Below are 20,259 nucleotides of genomic sequence, written 5' to 3'. Positions count from 1 at the left end.
CATGGTCAAATGATCAAAATTCAGATGCTTGGCAACTAGTTCGTATTTATGACGGTTGCAGTGTCCTGGGATCACATGATCAGCTTTTGAAATCTTCTGAGGAACAAAGTCAATGGGAAATCCAGATGCACTTAACAACTGTGGCAAGAAAAGTTGTAAAATGAGCCAAAACTCACTTAACAGATGTTTAACTTAGCAACAGAAATTTTGGGCTCAATTGTGGTCGAGGACTACCTGTATTCATCTGTAAACAATTTGTTATGTACAATAACCAAATCTAATTAAACAGAGCAAACCTTTAGTTAAACTGGATAACTGTAGTTAAATAGCAATAGCACTTAAGACTTATATACTACTTCATAGTGCTTTACAGCCCTCTCTAAGCGGTTTACAGAGTCATCATATTGACCCAACAATCTGGGCCCTCATTTTACTGACCTTGGAAAGATGGAAGTCTGAGCCAGTCAGGATCAAACTGTTGGCAATTGGCAGAATTATCCTGCAATACTGCATTCTAATCATTGTGCCACCACAACTCAGTTTAAAGAGTTAAATCTGCTTGTTTAAAGGTTTTAAACAAGCCAATTAAAAACATATTGATTTAACTGCAAGTTATGAAAGGAGCAATGGATTGAATAGATTTGTTAATAACAGACTCATAGAAATCAGAGGGGCTTATATCAGTTCAAAGACTTATCCATTGTCTTCACTGGAAATGATCTTAAGTCTTGAGTTAGTCTAGAGCAGTGCTACATGTTCAGGGGAAAGATGAATGTGCCTGTATCAGAGTGTCAGTATCATATTATAAACAAACTTATTATTTCAAGAAAAGACAAGAATACAACTGAAGCACTGTAATGTTCCTATATATCTAACTCTACAGAACAAGTTTTGCCAGCATACGCATCCTCCAGACAGATGTATTTCAAATCCCAGAATTTTTCAATTGGCATAGGTATCATAGAGAGAATTCTATGAGTTAAATTCCCCATATTTGGAGGCCATTCAGGTTGGAGTTAAACTGCTGTAGGAGATCCAAACCGAATTCATCTGTACGCAGTGCCAATATTGGAACAGTTTATTCACAACCTTTCTAATTCCTTGAAGTTTACACTGCTAGATCTGCTTAGCTTTAGCAAAACGTTACCAAAGATTTAATTGCAAACAATAGATCTGCATTTGTTACTGCACATGCAAGCAACTGGGTTAGCTACCCCTGTTGCACTCCTAGCTCTTTATAATCAATCTGCTTAAAGGCAGGCAGCCGTCCTTTTGCTTCCACCACTGCACATTTACATAAGTTATATACTGCTCTGAGAAAGCAATGTTACAGCAGCATAGTGTATGTGCAAGTTTATTAGACTCCGATGCCAGATATGTCATACTCAATATGGCCAATACATTATATACATACATTACACTGGGTAATATGGAGTGGTGCGGTGGCCTAGAGGTAGAGCTCTTGCCTCACAATCAGGAAGCTGTAAGTTCGATCCTAGGTGGAGGCAGACATTTATCTCTCTGGGCACGCTGAGAATATATCTGCTGAACGAAACTCTGCATTGGCAACAGGACGGGCATCCGGTCATTAAAACACTCTGCTAGCTCCATTAAGTTGCCCAGACTCCACCCTGCAAGGGATTATGGGGTTGTTAAATGAAGATGATGATTACACTGGGTAATATCTCCCAATGACCAGCACCATCAGTTGTGATGTCCAAGGCATCAAAGAACCTATGACTCAGACTGATTTTAAGTTCTGCGTCCTGAAGTAACTCAGGTTCTCAGATGATGTGTTTAATTTAGATCAATAATAATTCATAAGCTTCTTCCTGGACCACAAACTACAAAAGCAGGCTTTCCTGGAAAAGGAATGAACCACTTTTTTTTTCTTCATAGTAAAATACACAGCCAAATGTCTTTGGATGCATCTCTGCCATTTTTTTCTTCTTTTTTGGTTCTGCTTCTTTTTTGCTGCTGAGCCACATCTAAACTACTCCCTCAGCAGAGAGCGAAGGCAATTTATTCATAATCCTATTGAGTCATTATTAATTCAACAATCAACACAGAATGCTGATAAGCTTTTAGGAAATGAAATTTAAAAGTATGCAAGTGTCTAGATTTCATAATAATGAGGCCACAACAGAAACATTGGCTAAACTTATAATTTATTTATTTAAAAGATTTATATGGCCGTTCACCCTAAGCAACTCTGAATAAGTCACTTGTTATTCACAACAAGAGGAAGGTTCACAGAAATCCATTCTTAATGTAGGCAACACTAAATGTCTAACTTTTGATGGTATATTCCAAATCAAAATGCTACCTTTTTTGATGCAGAATTCAGTTTCTTAAAAAAACCTTAAAGCAATCATATGCCCTTAAATGAAATCTGCTGAAAAACCAGATGGCTGTTGTGACCTAGGCTTCCTGAGTCATTAAAACAAACGAATAGTCCCAAAAACCTCTTTTGTTGCAACAGCAGTGAATTCTGTTCATTCACAGATGAGTTCCAAATAGTTGTAAAGAGTCCTTTGGGATAAGGCAAAGCCACATGGAGTCCAAATTCAAACAGAGCTTCAGTGTTTAAACTGAACAGCATTAACGACGTTGCTTCCTGCAAAGGCCCACATGCCTTTGCTCCTCTTTTAAGTCTTATGGGAGAGGCCTATCATCTCCAAACCCTACTCCCAAGTCGTCCCTTTTGTTTTAACTGTTCTTGCCTTCTGGCAGCTCTGTGCATGTGCGTGCTGGAAACAGGCTCTCCCTGTTCCTCTGCCTCAGAGGTCTGACTCTGGAGGCTCCGGAGGCAGCATATACCTACCAGATGGCCCTTTCTCTGCCTCCGACACAGAGCCCTCGTCCAAGCCTTCCCCAGACTCCAGAACTGGCCCATGTTCTACCCAACCTCCTCATTGTTTGACTCTGCTGCCAGCTCCACAGACCACTGGTGGACCACAACAATGGCCTGGAAAAATAGGATTTTCTAATGACATCATGTTTTTGTGATGCCGACTGTATGTAGCCCATATAATCTTTTTACGTAACAAATAACATTACTTGGGCTCCACTATAACTGTGATCAACATAAAGCACAAAATTACCCCAAGGATTCCACTTTCTATTTAATTGTGTTTGTTTTCCTAAATTATTGCTAGAACAGCAATGGTTGTTAGGAAATACTCAAGTGAATTCCAACATTTCTGCTCATGACAGATTTCATTTCATTCATAGAGCAAGCATTGGATGGGGGTGGGGAGGAGTGGAGAGTCCTTTAATCCAGAATCCATCTATGGTGCTGTTACTGTGTTGTTTTAACATGGCAAAAAAGCCCTGCTGTCAATAAAGCCCACACTGTATGCCTATATTACAAGAGCCTCATAAGCACAGAGGAGCAAAATCTGCACATACATAGTTATACTGTGAAATAGATGCTCCAAGAAACACTTTTAAAAATTCAGTAAAAAGAGAGAATTCTTGATACATCCAACATTCCTCACAATTTTAACTACAGATAATGTACAATGTACCAGCTTGATGAAATCCGACAACGTTTTCCTGAGTGCTGAACTACCGCAACTCAAAGTGTTACAACATTCAAGGACAAAAAGCAACGTAGAGATACAGAGGGAACAATAATTAACTCTATACCTACAAAAAATAATCACTGAAATGTACCGATGCAAGTATAGCACAATAGAACATGCAACAGAAGTTAGCTAATTCAATCAAATGTGGTGATAAATGGGAACTCTATTTTCATATATGCAGCAAAATCGACTTGGGAATATTTCTATCACTTACACTGAATTCGGACTAAATTGTAGCTGATGAAAGAAAAATGTGCTGAATGAAGAATAATCTAATTTAGTGTACATTTAAACCTCTCTGTACAGTTGCAAGTAATACAAGAGGGGCTCCCCTTGTGCCGAGAGTGTGAGCACTGAAGTGCTACAGATCTCACTATTACCCCTGGTTCATTGTATCTGGGTAGTGTGTTTGGGATGGGGGATTCCCGGGTAAGGGAACCAAGAAGCCAGGGTTAGGGAATGTTGCCTCTCTTGGCCCATCTCTCCTGTTGCTCCCTGTGATTTACAGAGGAGTTGAGGGAGTTGAAAGAAGATCAGAAGACACCTAAAGGAGCACTGGAAGAAAACAAAGAATGAGCTTGACCAAACACAAGCTAAGGCCACTATTAAGGTTTATCTCATGATGGCTAGAGCAGAGAAGTGCCAATACTCCTCTGCTCTGCCACCAGCACCCTGTTTAGGGTTACTGGATTCTCCTCAGGAACGGAAGCCTGAAGGCCCATTTACAAAGCCGTGCAGAGGAATTTTCTGTGCACCTGTAGGATAAAATCATTTGGGTTCATTCCCAATTGGATACCAAGCATGGTGTAAGTCCTGTGGAGATACCCAGAGAATGCACTTATCTAGTTATTTGAGAATGATTTGATTCAGGGGTGGGTTCTACTTATGTTTACTACCGGTTTGCAATGGGCTCGCACGTGCACTTCTGTGCATGCGCAGATCCTCCATAGTGACATCTGGGCAGGTGGGCGGAGCCTCCCGCTGGTTTTACTACTGGTTCGCAAGAACCGGACCGAACCAGGAGCAACCCACCACTGGTTTGATTCTATTGGACATGAGGAATTGGACGGGATCCTCTGGAATGTAAATGCTACCACTTGTGCATTAGATCCATTCCCCTCCTGGCTGGTTAAGATTGCCCAGGAGATAGATGGTGAATTTATCCTTGTCGGTGGGGGTGTCCTGGATCTTTTTAAAGAGGCACTGGTGTGCCCCTTCCTCAAGAAGCCATGGTATCATACCATTCTGGACAATTTTTGTCCAGTCTTCAATCTCCCCTTTTGAGGGAAGATGGTTGAGAAGGCTATGGTATTAGAGAGGAAATGAATTATCTGGATTCTCTTGAATTAAGTTTCAGGCCCAGTTTTGGGACTGAAATAGTAGTGGTCACTCTCATAGATGATCTCAGATGATAACAGAATGGAGGCGGTGCGTTCATCCTTGCCCCTGTTGACCTCTTGATGACTTTTGATACTAATGACCATGCTATCTTTTTGGGCTGACTTAGTAAGTTGGCGGTGGGTGGCAGAGTTATGTGTTAGCTCACCTCCTTCCTCCAAGGTCAGTCTCAATCACCCTTGATAGGTAGCCCTATAATGTCACTTACCATTAATACAGTCTTGGAGGAATCCCCAGGATACCGAAGACTGAAGACCACCAACGTGCCCAAAAAGCAGAAGAAGGTGACAGTGGCAATATTTCTTACATCTAACACGGATTCTACCAATGGGATGGTGCCCATTGTCCAGTCACAACACAATTCAGAAGGATTTAGAAGCAGCCATGCATTTACTGGAAGGAGGTAATTGAAAGTCAGCTGCCTCACAGGAGATGGACTCACAGCAGCTGGGTTATCAAACCTAGAAAGAAAAAGTTGAGTTAAGATGCAGCCATATGACATGACATATAACAGAAGACTTATGTTAGATCTCTGGATTAGATCCAGGATTGAGTGAAAAAGTATTTTGTGAAATCGATGACTTAAGAGAGAAAGATTGGAGGGAAAACGATGTTTCCCCTTCCCCCCAACTTCCTCTTCCTTTCCCTACAACAATGCTGAAGGCAGAAGTCTTATTCAAAACAGTTTGCAAAATGGGACAGTAGCAATGGTGAAAATTGCAGCCCCAACCTTGCTCGATTCTTGTGTTCTTTGCCAAGGGAAGGAATCCTTCCATTCATGAAGAGTCAAAGCCTAGTTAGAACTCTTGCAAAGCTGCCTTGACCTCTTATTGAACCAAGGGAAAAAAACAATTTATGCATTTTTATAATTCAACAGATACAAGCTGAGGTCCAAAGCAAGCAAATTAACTGATCAGTTAATCTCTTTAAACTGGGTTAGGCAACTTCTTAAAAGTCTGGTGCAAGCAGAACCTTACTGTGTTCATGATTCAAGATTAATGTATCATGTACAAGGTCAGGATGCCCAGCAGATTGCTTTGCTGATACAGACAAGATTAACTGCTGAGATCACCAAGGGACTTCTATTGCATGTATCTAGGACTGTGCAAGTCCTAAGTGCCTAAATGCTATCCTGTAGTCATGCCTGTAATATTTTACAAGAAATATGTTAAAATGCTTGCTCCCTCTTCTGCCAAGCCTTCTTTACATAAATGTTGGACAAATACTTTTTGTTTCTCCTTCCCTCCCTCACTCCTTAGTAATTGGTTTTTACATTTATTGTTTTACTGTACAGTTTATAGGTTGTAAACTGCTTTGAGATGCTTTTATGTAGTAAACAGTATAAATATATATTAAGGAAAACCACCAAGTTAGTGGACTACAGAGTACCTTGAAGTCCACCCAAAAATTATGCAAACAAACACTCAGGACAGGGATAGCAATTAACTCAAAAGCCAGCAAATGCTTGGCTTCAAGCCAGCAAGTGCACAGCAAAGAGTCCACTGAAATATGGAAAAGGGGCCAAGGTATAAACTGTTATAAGAAAGAAGAATAGTTATGTTGGCAGAGAAGCCTCAATTGTTTGATACAATTTCTATTCACAGCCTATTCACAGTAGACATTCTTATCTAACTACAGCATGTCAAGGGTCTGAGAACTTCTGCTGGGTTCAAAACTGCCATCCAAATTTAGCTGTGAATAGTTGATTTCTGGAGATCTACGACTGAATCCGACTGACAGAAGATGGCTGCATGCATCCACCCTGTCTTTTGCAGATGACCAACCTGAGACCAGCAATGCATACTTTATCTTCTATCCAATTTCAATCCCTGTACTTACAGGGGAAATCACTGAATAGGCTTATGTGTTCGTTGAAACAGTAAACATAACAAACTTAGCACAAAATGTTTAATGCATAAGTGAGATAAAATATATATCCTGAACACGAAGCCAAGGAGTAGGAATTCTTCTTCAAACAGAAATATTTATCCACTTTTCTCCAAGTTTCTTCACTATTACAAATAGTGGAATTTACCTTGTAAACACTGGTAGCTGGGACTGAATAACTTGAACTCTGATCACAACAAGTAGTAGAGTACTGAACATCAGAACAATTAGTTTCAATAGCATTTGAAGCATGCAGTAGGAAATGCTGCCTTTGCCTTGAAGAATGTGTAACACTGTATACCAAAGAATTGGCACAGTATACTGGACAAGGAAATAAAAACATAAAACAATATCCAAATGAATCTTCTGACACCATGCATCACACAAGCAAACTTCTTCGATATATAATGCAATCCAAGGGTGAAAGTCTACAACTCCCCAAATTCCCAAAAAAGATAGCAGTAATCCTGGGGATTTCATTCAACTGAAACCCACCAAATGAAGAAAAAAAAACCCTTCAAAGAGGATTCAAAACCCTTTCTACCCCCTTTATTTCAAAGGAAAATATTTAAACAAGTTTGGCTCATGATTGTAAACAAACACTTTTAAGTTTTATTCATTTTTATTCACCAAACACTTCTAAGTTTTATTCACCAATCATACTGAGTTCTGCCATACATCAAAATATTTTTCAATTCAATAAACTATTAATATTATATTCACTGCCAATACATTTAACATAAATCCAATGTTTAGTACATTTCAAGTACCCATTAATACAACAATGCCTGTATTCTATGTGTGCTAGGATGCTTAGGTCCTCAAGCCATACTCTTCACATATCTGTCTTGTAGAAAGTAGTTCACGTTATCTCCTAGATTTAAAACAGTCTTAGAAAGTGAGTTGTTGTATTATGGCAATTTAATTGTATTATAGTCTATTCTGAAGTTTGCTTGTTCTCTACTGATTCATTTCTTTTTCACTGGCTTGGTTATCATGGAAAGGTCTCCAATTTTTTAAAAAAATATTTTTAGGGTGAATGTAGTTGTACCAGAAGTAATGGGGTATAGGGGAAATAATTTTAATAGATAAGAACTGGGAGATCTGTGGATTCATTTGCCAGTAATTCAATAATAGGAACAGAGTTTTCATTTGGTATTTTTAGCTTTGGACAACACCTATTGCATGTAAGATGTCATTGATATCGTGCATTAGCATGAGCCTTGGAACTCAGGTGAGCTATGATCTAGTCCAGTGTTTCAAATGTGGCAATTTTAAGCTGTGTGGACTTCAACTACCAAAATTCCCCACCTAGCGTGTGACTTGGAACTCTGGGAGTTGAAGTCCACACATCTTGAAGTTGACAAGTTTGAAAAACTTTGATCTAATCAGTCTGGAATACATTTGAGTGTCCTCCTTTAGCACAAAGAGATCCCAGATAATCTCTATAGTACTTTCAGTCCTATTCTGCAATAAAAATGTTGGGACTAAATTATTCATCTAGATATATTAATTAAATCTAATACATGCTTCTGTGAATAGTGTGTGATATGACCAACTTGAATAAATGTATCTAGAGGGAATCATTCAAATCCCATAGCCAAGTGTCTCCAAGTGATATATTTTAATTTCAGATTTGAAATTGAATCAGATAAATTCCTTACCCCTTGAGCAATAAATACTTCATAGACACAACATATCCCCACCACGGTTACGCCTTGTTCCTTACATAATGTAGCAACAGCCACCAAAAAAACTGTCGCTGCAATAGGAGTCCACACTGCAATGTAATATAGAAAAATAGTTTAGCCTTCGTGAAATTGAGAAAAGCAACATTGCAATTCAAATGTCAGCCTGGAAATATTTCCTCACTCTCTGAACACTGAATGTACACTGTCTTGCCAGATGGTTTTATTAAAGACTGACCACATTTTATAGCTATTTAAGAATAGAAGTACTATCTTATACTGTAACAATCATTTGTAGATGCCATGCCAAGGTACAGTTCTCCAATCCGGTGCCACAACTTCCAAAATCATACAGCCTTTGCTTGTGTTTCCTTAAATTAGGATTGGGTGACCTTTTACAGATGTGGGCTTTCCTTAAAAATATTTTTTGTTGTGAGACACATGGTGGCAGAGTTGCAGCAAAGAATGATTGATTCAAGTGCTAAGGATATGATTGGACGTATCTCTCTCTGGCACCTCATGTGCTTTCATTTTAATATATGCTTTACTCTTATCCATAGAACAGAAGAAAAGGAAGGGACTGACGTGTTACACAGTGATTTGAAATCACACAAATCACTGCAGCTTCCCTATCTGAGGAATTTAAATAACTGCATTGAAGGTGTGGGGTGGGGGATGAATGATTGTCCACTCATTGTTTGCTTTACCTATAGTGTTTTCAGGCCCTCTGGATCTGGTATAGGACAGAAAAGCAGCTAGAAAAAAGATTGAGGAGAGAAGTTCTGCTCTGCCCACCACACCAGTTACCTAAATAAAAGATACAGCAATTATAAATCATTTAAACAAAATGAGATAAAGTATTGAAGTAATGGACCAAAAAAATAATAATCTTACATATATTTATATTTGAGTTCTGATTTTCCATTGTTTTGATGAAGTATGCAAGGACAGAATTAGACTGCCATCATGTGGATAAACAAGGAAATGCCCTTATTCTATATTAGTATAAATAAAGTGAAGATGCTCCGAGGTCAAGCCCAACTGCTGTAACACATCCATGGACTTTTCCTGAGGATAGCATATATAGTATACATAGTATTGCCCTTGCCTTTTCCAGGGTGCTTTTCCAACTCCCAGCCCACTTCCCCAGATAAATCATGGCTGACTTGCTTGGCTTTAATTTGCAGAACTTAAGAAGAAAACAAGTTGTCATATCAGAGATGTTTTCTTTTTAGTCAGGGATGAAATTTTGAAGAAAAATGTGCATTATCCAAAACAAATGTGACCTAAAATAAATTTTTCTTTCTTTCTTTTTTGGTTGCGTGACATAAATGGACGGGTGGGAAAGAGAAAATAGAGTAAGAAGTGACTGATTCATTCAGAGACCAAGAATGAATGAAGGAAAACGTTGATTGCTCTGTGAATGTGTGCTTAGAAAAAGCTCTTTGGATTCAAAAGACATGATGTAATCTGAGTACTGTGTATGTACATTAACAGTCATTTTGCCAAGCAGAAGCACTGCCAAACACATGACCTTGGAACGTTCTTGATACAATTGCACAGAGCCTTCAAGAGGACAAGCTGCCTCACAGCTTTAACAAGGGAACACATTCACTGCTTATGCCAGTTCACTTTCTAAAGCACACTTCAAATGCATTAACACAATCATGTGGTAGCTGGAAGGGTGATATCTGGAAGTAAATGATAGGTTTAAATGTAGATGCATTTGAGAATAAACCCCCACTTATTTTAACATTATTTATTTATTTATTTATTTATTTATTAAACTTATATACCGCACCATCTCCCATAGGACTCAGGGCGGTTCACAGGCATATTGCCCCCCTCCATTTCTTTAAATTGTGTTCTTACTATCATCACCCTGCATTGTTTCCCTACACTGTTTAAGAACTCTCCACAGTTTGAACTAGCAAGATTTTTAAATTTACTTACTGCTTCAGTATGTATGGGATGCACTGCAAATAGTAAAGATGCAACCAAACTGCTTTTGTTGTCTAAGAAAAGCTTACAGACTTTGAGGAAGATGATACAAACAATTGCATGAAAGATGATGTTCAGGAAATGGTAAGAAACAGCATTTAATTCACTGAAAAGATAATTCAAACGAAATGTGAAGACAGTGAAGGGTCGATACGACTTATGACTTCTCTCCTAAAAAGACAAAACAAAGAAGTAAACATCACATAGAATAAAGGGAATAAAAGCTATTGGTAAAATGGAACGTTCTAAAAAAAAAGTTTTCAAAGCCTAAACAAGTAGTATATGTGACTTTCCCCTTAGATATCATGCTAAATGAACAACCAGATGGCCAAATTAGACAAATCTGTTCAAATCAATCTCTTCCTCTCATCATATGCACACTGCACAAATCCACTCCTTTGTACATTGCTAAGAGTGCAAGATTACATTATATTTTCTCTTCAAACATTCAAAATAACATGAATAGGAAATTTGGAAAATTGCCAATGTCCCCCTGAGCCTTGGGGGCACTCATGTCAATTTTGTTTTGTTTGCTCAAAAACATATCAAATCTTCTCCCTCAAGTTCTCTGTGTATGACAGAGTCTGCTTACTCATTCCAATTTTTTTCTGATAAATGATGAGAGTTTATAAGAACAACAGAGGTGTATGAATTTCAGATAATCTAGTTTGAATTATACTGATTTTACACGTTGGTTCAATGTTTTTATAAAGCAATGAACCAACATGTAAGACCTACTTAAGTGTCCTGTAGAGCTATTACCTCAGACATGGGTGTTCCCCAGAAGTCATTCAAAAATAGATTCTTAATTGGAGTTGAAGGATGCAAATCTTTATTGTCCAAAATGGCAGAAACATCATCAAAAACAAAGCCACAAAATAGACTGTTCCAGTAGCAAGCCGCCACTACTCCAAATATTAATGCAAATTCCTTTGGGCTAACATAAGCCATCTTCTCCGGAACTCATACAAACTATCTGTAAAACAAATTTCAGTTTGTTTTAAACATCTGCTTCCATCAACATAAATATGCACAGTGAAGATTAACTAAAAACCAGAAGATTGCTGCTTATCTCCATAAATAAATAAAACTCTTTTCACAAAAAAAGGGACACATTTTAGCATAAAGGCTGTAGCTTTGTATCCTAGCAATACTGCTTGCTGTTTCAGTCATTTGCTTCCACACAGACTTCAAAAAGTGATAACATCTGGTATTTTGCTAATTATGATTTTGAAAAAAAAGATCAAAAACATGGACTGGTTCATAACTGCTTAGAAGAGAATCATCTATTCCAACAATACTTTCAGTAATGCTTTGGGGGAAGGGCGGGGGGGGGGGGAGGAAAGCTACTACCTTACACTAGCCTATACACTGAGCTTCACTTCTAAAGAGATACACATGGGTTTGTACTGTTAGTCTCAGGAATTATAAAATCCCAATTCCTTCTCTTTCAATGACAAGAAAAGAAACCTTTGACTTCAAAAGAAATAGCATGTCATCCTTAGGGACCAAATCACCTATTCTGAACTGAGTTACCTTTCTTTGAACTGAGATATCTTTCCTTCAAATATTATTTTCTGTTTTAAGAGTTAATCATCTTAAAATTAACTGTTTCCTTACCAGGCTGTTGGCCATAGATAAGCATTAAAAACTGATCAGGAATTTAAGCCATGTTCTCTAGTTTAATTCTGGGCACACAAATACATAGAACATACTTCCTATATATTGGAATAAATAGCAAGGGGGGAAAAGAGTAACAAGTGATTATAAATTAAAATCATATACATTACTTATTGATCAGAAACACATACACACACACATAAAAACATTTTTCAATTTTAAAAACAAAAAACAAAAACAGATAAATCATAAATAACAAGGAAAAACTCGACAAACATAATATAGAGTAGTTTTACAGCCTTGCGTATCAGCATATATGTTCTGTTTTTATACTTTGCTCTTCTACATTGCCTTATTATCAGTTATAACAACTATAATGATATAGTAACAATTATAACAAACTAGTTACTCATATCTACAATATATTTACATTATAATCATTAACAATCAGTAATTTAAATTTAATAATAATTAGTAACTTTGGTTAATATTTAATCAATACTAATTTAAAACTCCTATTTCTTGTTTTGGATTTTGTTCTTTAACCACTTATGCATTCTATTCCAAACTGTATAATAACCCGACTCTTCTATTTCTTTTAACTCCATGGTCATTTTGTCCATTTCTGCACATTCCAGTATCTTTCTGATTACTATTTCATCTGAGGGTGTATTAGTCTGTTTCCAATTTTGCGCGAAAGCGATCCTAGCAGCACTTAGTATTGTAGTGTTATATATTGAAAACTTTTATCAATTTTTGGGTCTAATATTCCTAATAAAAGCAATTCCAGTTTTAGTTCTATCTTTTCTTCCATAATTTCTTCCAGCCATTTCTTAATTTTACACCAGTATTTCCTTGTATTGGGGCACATTCACCACACGTGGTAGAATGTTCCTGACTTGTGATTGCATCTCCAACACTCAGGGGATAGATTTGGAAACATTTTAGCCAATCACAAAATTGGCCAGAAAGTAACATATATAAATTGCAATGAAAATGTATCTCATTTGAAATATATTTTATTCTAAAAGATACTGCATTAATCTACCAATATAATAATAATACTTTAACTTCTTAGATTGCTGTAAGTCTTTCAGTACTTTTCAGCTAAGTACCATGCCATAAGTATTTTTTAAAGTTTAAAGGTAAAGGTTGCCCTCGCACATACGTGCTAGTCATTCCCGACTCTAGGGGGCAGTACTCATCTCCGTTTCAAAGCTGAAGAGCCAGCGCTGTCCAAAGACATCTCCGTGGTCATGTGACCGGCATGATTAAATGCCATAGGTGCACAGAATGCTGTTACCTTCCCACCAAAGGTGCGAAGTTTATAGGTCCTATTACACAGATTAAAAACTTTAAACTGACTTATTAAAACATAAGATTGTATACTATGGATGGACCTTTTCAGACCATATAAATCTTAACTTGCTAGCAAGTGCTGACATCTTGGTATCCACTGAATTGTAGCAACTGTTGATATTCTTTCTGGATATAATATTGAAATCAAAATCCACTCTTTAGTGAATCAGCAATTGCTGAAAATATATGGGCACTTGGAACTAGTGGTACTGATTGTAACTAAATAAAATAAAATAGCTCTTCTCATGAAAAGGAAATTGGTAGGCAAATATATCTTGTCAGAGAATCCCTTACTTAAAAGTGAAACATTATCACATTAGTCGGGATATGGTTCTTATGACAGAGCCTTAGCTAGGAGGTAATGACTTATGTAAAATTATATAAACTCAGTCTCTGAAGAAAGGCGAGAATTATGGTCTCTTAAATTTATTACCTGATTTTTCTATCTCGCAATAACAGAATGTCAAAATGTACATATAGAGAAAAAGTCATTTTCTTCTATTGAATGAAATCAACCATCATTATAAAAATAACGTTTTCAAAAGGATTGTATAAACATTTGATTTTATCAGTAATCTTGAATTAACATATTTAATCTGCTCACCAAGATTTTTATGCCCAGATTAAATAATGCACAATGCAAAAAAAATAAATTTCAATCATGCATTTTATCTTAGAATGAAGCAATGATTAAAATTTGGGATGAGTATCCAAAAAGCAACATTTTCAGAATATTTACCTTATCAGTCAAGCGTAATATTTTTTTCATTTATGCATTTTCTTCAAGAGAAGCCATTTCTAAAATCTTTTTTCCAATCTGTAGTACTATCAGTAAGTGATCTGTTACAGTGTTTATGGATCTTTACTAGGACAAAGGGAAAGAAAAATAAGACAGTCTTAGGAAACATATTTAGGTCAATTTCATTTAAGCCACCCTAACTCAGTTACCTTAAAGTGTTGGAATTGCAAAATATATGCACTCTTAAGCTATGCATGGTATATTGCATGACAATATTACGATTATCCAAAAATATAAACTGAGAAACATTTGTGATTAAGCCAGTTCTAATATTAATATAGTGTCATTTGGTTCAACTGATTCTGGCAAAATGGTCTCAGAGCAACACTATTGTTAAGTAAACCATGTGACACTGTGTATAGAGATAGATACAAAGAGATGCTGAGAAGATCACTGGTTGCTGCAGATAAAGTTCTCTCATACAGTATCCTACGCCTGACCCCCTTTTCCCATTTTTTTTTTGCCTTTTCACAGAGCAAAGAGCTTCAACAAACTATCCCTTCTTGAGTTTTTTACTCAGCTTTTCCTAACCATAAGTTAACAAGCTCAACTGTGACCTTAATTAGTTGATTAGAATCCTCCTTCTGGATGGCTCCCTGAAACTAAAGGTAAAGGTTCCCCTCGCACATACGTGCTAGTCGTTGCCGACTCTAGGGGGCGGTGCTCATCTCTGTTTCAAAGCCGAAGAGCCAGCGCTGTCTGAAGAGGTCTCTGTGGTCATGTGGCCGGCATGACTCAACGCCAAAGGCGCACGGAACACTGTTACCTTCCCACCAAAGGTGGCCCCTATTTTTTCTACTTGCATTTTTACATGCTTTCGAAACTGCTAGGTTGGCAAAAGCTGGGACAAGTAACAGGAGCTCACCCCGTTACACGGCAGCACTAGGGATTCGAACCGTTGAGCTGCCGACCTTTTGATTGACAAGCTCAATGTCGTAGCCCCTGAGCCACCGCGTCCCGAAACTGATTAGAACTTAAGCCAATTGCTAACTGGAAGAGACTGGTCCAGTCCAAATGAAAGAGTATCAGATTTTCATTAGAAGCTCAGTGTGAAGCAAACTTGGACATATACTAAGAATGGCTTCCTTACTGTCTTACTATCTACAAAGCTTATTGTTAAGCCTAGGAGATGATTTTCTGGTTATCTTCTGCTTAAAGTGATGGAATAATCATTCCTTGCAGTTTTTGCTACTTAAAACAGGGAAAAGGGAGATAGCAGTATTGTATTTCACCATGAAAAAATGCACACTCGAATATCACATCAACTCATACTGTACTACCTCGGTTCCTCACATTCCTCTCCATTGTTTCACCCATTATTTAAAAATGAAAAAATAATGATATGATTTCAAAGAGTGTTGCTTATAAAGAAAGAAGGCTTAGTGAAAGGGCTGTGGTTCATGACAAGAGTATAAGCTTTGTATGTGAAAGTCTCCCAAATTTTTTAGTGTCTGCTTTTTCCAAGTAGTAGATGACGTGGAAAAACTTTCTTGGAACCATAAGAATATTGCCAGGTACAGTAGACAATAATGGATTAGCAGCAAGTCAAGTTCCTATATAACCGGTGAACTATCAGATATATTCTAAGTGTGATTCAGCTGAAAAAAGTTAGTATATAAGAGTTTGAATGAATCTAAATGTCTTTCCCAAAGGGTCCAAATCACCTTGCATAACACAAAAACACAAAAAGTTAAAAAAAAAGTTGTTCTTCATTTTGAGTGGAAAAAGTAGGAATTTTATAAGAGTCAACAGAAGCAACCTAGTTCAATTTACACATATAATTTGGCTTAAAACAATGAGCTTTTCTTGGCTCAATTAACAACGCTTTTTAAATACAACCCAAATAATTATTTAAGACTCTTATTATTATCTTTGCATAGTTACTCATCGAGAGTAACTGTGCAGATGAATAGGGGATCTCTAGGCAATGGAGAGGAAAAATGTAGGCAGATATACCTGGAAGGGAAGGTCTGGTATGCATGTATGTATGTATATCCTTACCTTTTACCTTTCCAGGTGTGTGTGTGTGTGTGTGTGTGTGTGTAAATACTAAAAGTTAATAAATTACCGAAGTATCAAAAATTTCAAGGAAACAGAAAAAAATTTCCTCAGCTTAATTTCTTTTCTTTATTTAATTGTTCATAAAAAGCAGTAGAAATGATCCATTTTCCATTATGCATGCAGAAGAACTTTTTTTTTCTGTCAAGAAACAAAACAGTTGTAGAATTCAGAAAATACAAAAGGAAATCATGCAAGGTTATTATGCAGAGTAACATGAACATTCAAAAGTCAAAATCTAGTGTTTATTAAATGGGACAGGATACAAGTCTTATAAGAAATAAAACCCTCTTCTATTTTTATATAGTTTTTTATTAATTTAAAATATGACATACAAAGGGAATACAAAAGTAAATATTAGGGAAATTAGGGAAGGAAAAAGGGAAGTGGACAGTGGGGGGAAGCAAGAGAAAAAAAAAGGCATTGACTTCTGACTCCTTTGGTGCAGTAAAATACAGTATTAACATCGACCCTCAACTTTTTATTTTTTCATGGTAATATAAACATGCCATTTGTATAACAACAAATCTATCTAATCAGTAAAAGTTTCATTTTTCCCCACCTCAAGTACAAAGTCCAGAAGTGATTTCCAAGTGGAAATAAAGGTATTATAAAACCCTCTTCTAAATCAGGGGTGTTAAACTCAATTTCATTGAGGGCTGCATCAGGGCTGTGGTTGACCTCCGGGGGCCGGGTGGCCTTGGCCGATTGGGCAGGTGTGGCCGATTGGGTGGGTGTGGCCAGCTTGACGCCAGTCCCCAAACTGCTGACATGTTTCCTCTTTGCATTGAGTAGACTGGGCCGAAGCCATGCTGGCCCAATCTTTCCTCTTAGCATTGGGTAGACCAGGACAGCACCGCAAACCAGATCCGACCACATCGCGGGCCAGATCCAGCCTGAGGGCCTTGAGTTTGACATCCCTGATCTAAATGGTCTTCCTTACAGCAAGTGTCGGGTAATGTGATTATTCTTACCTTATTTTATATAGTTTTTAAAAAGTTTTAGCTTTCCTCCTGCCCACAAATCTTATCAATACAGTAGTATGGAAGAATACACATTAATTTCCTCCCATGTAATGGGACTGTAATACCTCATTTGGGTACATAGGGCTATCACACTGCAAATATCTAGATATTCATGAAATGGCAGCAAAGAGAAAGGAAAAGCGCTAGCGTTCAACTGAATTTCTCATTCCTGGGTAGTCAGAGCACAGGAATTGAATAGGCTAGTCAACTTCTCACTGCTTCACAATGAACCAGAAATGCAGTCATGTATACAGTACCTGCTCAAATAAACACTTATTTTTTTCTGTATATATAACTATAACTTGTTTAATTACCTGAATATCAAACTATCCATGAATTCTGTCCCAAAAGTAACATTTCTGTATAAATGTTCTAGTTTATATGGATTAATCATGTTTTTTTTCTTTAGATTAGTTTTTGAAATTCACAAGTAGAGACAGAGACTTGAGTTTGACACTCCTATTCTACATGATCCTGTCCAATTTCCAGATATTACTGGTCTTTCTCCTCTGCTTTTATATACATCAGGAATCTCTCTACCGAAATGCAACTTGAATTCATGAAATGAATGACATATAAATTTAATAATAAAATTTGTGATGAGAAGAAAAGAGGTCAGGAAGATCTGTTTTTATAAGCCCAGTTGTAAAGCTAAATATTCAGTGGCAGAGATCAGCTTAACTGATATATTAAGCCAACCATGTCTTTCTATTTCCCTTAAGTAATCCAATATTGCTGAATGCTCAAATAGAATATTAGATCTAAGTGGGCATATGGTACCATCCTTCACCTATCAGATACAGTCACTAAAATCCAGATGAGTATAGTATAATTGCTGGCAGACACACAAGGGATGAATGAAGATTGCCTCCGATTTTATAAATCACCAACAGATGACAGCACTGACAAACTAGAAAGCCTGATGTACTTTTCAGCTCCATTTTTTTTCTTTAGTTATGAGGGAAAAAAAGTGCTGTCATAGAAACTAAACCTGCAGTGAGTACTGGTCAGTATGTTTTAGGCAATGCATTGTGATTGAATTTTTGACAGCTAATTAAAATTTGCTACACAATGCAGATTTATGACAATGACTGTTAATATAAGTACTGTGCTTAGCTGGGCCCCCAAAAGTGTACAGATGGTGAATTAGGAAGAGCTGATATACATGATCAAGAAAAAATGGGCAACCTGTAATAGCAACCCACAAGTTTTCTATGAACAATGTTGATGAACTGATTGAGGACAATCAATAGATCATGGAGAGGAAAACTGCTGTCAAGCTTGGCATTTCACAGAATATGTGTTGCTCAATATTAGAAAGTTTGTGCTAGATGGGTTCCTTGTATGTCGAAGACAAAGATGAACACTTCCAGAAATGATATTTGTCAATAATTGCTTTCAAACTACAAGAATGAAAGTGAGGAATGTCTTCATAACATTGTGACAGTCAACAAAACATGGGCACTTCGTTATGACACAAACATAAAACATCAGTCCATGGAACACTGTCATAAAACTTTTCCAACAAGGGAGAAGAAACTCTACGCTTTGGCAGAAAAACTCATGGATAGTTTTCTTGGAATGCAGATGGTATTATTCATAAGGATTTTCTTGAACCTGACAATACTATCTGGATGACACTCAAAACTTTGAAACAATTAAGAGGCGTTTGGAAGCATAACGCAAGAATGAATTTTTTTTCAACATGATAACCTTAGGCCTTATATCTCACAAGCCACCAAGAAGTAATTGCGAAGTTCGATCTCACATCTTACCCCTTCTAACCTAAGGTTCAGAATCCGTGCCATGTGACTTCCACTAATTTCCAAAGTGAAAGGAATACCTTTGTGGATATCTATTTAACTCAAATGAACAGCTGGAAGGAATTGTCAGGACCTGATTGAAAAGACAAAGTATGGAGTTCTTTGGGATGACTTTAAGAAACTATTCCACCACTGCCAGAAGTATGCAGCAAATGGGGCTATGGGAAAAAAGTGAATCAAGTAATGAAAGAGCTCAGGAAAATGGTAATTTTAAAATATCCCCAATTTAAATTAAAGTTATGGAAGGAGGTATTGCTTCCAATTAAATTTTCATATTTTAAAAAATAGTTGAATGTGCTCTTACAATATGCCTCTTTTGGTGAGACCCAAAAGAATGATCTATCTGAAAGCAACCTGGAAGGTAATAATCTTCTATCCTCTGTCTTCTCCCTAATGCTTTTATCATGCTAGTTTTAACTCTGTTTTTCTGGGTAGCTGTTCAGATTTCTGAGCAAAACATTGGCCAACTATCATCTATTTTTTTATTTTTTAGAATTTCTATGAGTCAAGAATAATTTGTGTAAGATTAGGCTGATAAATATTTGGACTTCAAACATTACAAATTCTGTTTAGAATAAACAATAAAATCAGATAGGACAGGGAGTCTGGCAGAATGAAATAAGTTATCCACAAGGACAGTGATGTGCCAGATTACAGTACTTGTTCCAAAAAGATATACATATCCTAGCTGTCTTTTCGAATGATATTTCTCCTTTAAAAAATGCTGATAAACTTCAAAATAATCTTTAATGTGGCATGTAAAGCTTTTCCGCCCCCCCCCCAAAGATTCCACTGAGGAAATGAAAGCCTTTGGGTATATGAATAGAATAGAATAGAATAGAATAGAATTTTTTACTGGCCAAGTGTGATTGGACAGACAAGGAATTTGTCTTGGTGCATATGCTCTCAGTGTACATAAAAGAAAAGATACCTTCATCAAGGTACAACATTTACAACACAAATGATGGTCAATATATCAATATAAATCATAAGGATTACCAGCAAAAAAGT

General features: G+C 37.0%; 1 protein-coding gene across 5 annotated transcripts in view; it reads right to left on the bottom strand.

The window, feature by feature from the left end:
- TMTC3 (transmembrane O-mannosyltransferase targeting cadherins 3) overlaps positions 1-20,259 on the bottom strand; it is a 57,418-nt gene that overhangs the window by 34,191 nt on the left and 2,968 nt on the right. For 4 of the 5 annotated variants that reach the window (XM_058189548.1, XM_058189549.1, XM_058189546.1 and 1 more), the window contains exons 2-8: positions 14,283-14,408; positions 11,327-11,540; positions 10,517-10,735; positions 9,271-9,370; positions 8,540-8,655; positions 7,024-7,196; positions 5,197-5,449 (exon numbers count right to left, since the gene is read on the bottom strand). In XM_058189548.1, coding sequence (XP_058045531.1) covers positions 5,197-5,449; positions 7,024-7,196; positions 8,540-8,655; positions 9,271-9,370; positions 10,517-10,735; positions 11,327-11,515 — 1,050 coding nt within the window. In that variant the 5' untranslated portion in view covers positions 11,516-11,540; positions 14,283-14,408. Of the gene's footprint in view, positions 1-5,196; positions 5,450-7,023; positions 7,197-8,539; positions 8,656-9,270; positions 9,371-10,516; positions 10,736-11,326; positions 11,541-14,282; positions 14,409-16,410; positions 16,542-20,259 lie in introns of all 5 variants that reach the window. The other variant, XM_058189547.1, reaches the window with a different exon arrangement.

This window comes from Ahaetulla prasina, chromosome 7 (genome assembly GCF_028640845.1).
Source record: "Ahaetulla prasina isolate Xishuangbanna chromosome 7, ASM2864084v1, whole genome shotgun sequence".
Lineage (NCBI taxonomy): Eukaryota > Metazoa > Chordata > Lepidosauria > Squamata > Colubridae > Ahaetulla > Ahaetulla prasina.
Note: the sequence above shows the minus strand (reverse complement) of the source record. Positions and strands in the feature narration are given on the sequence as shown.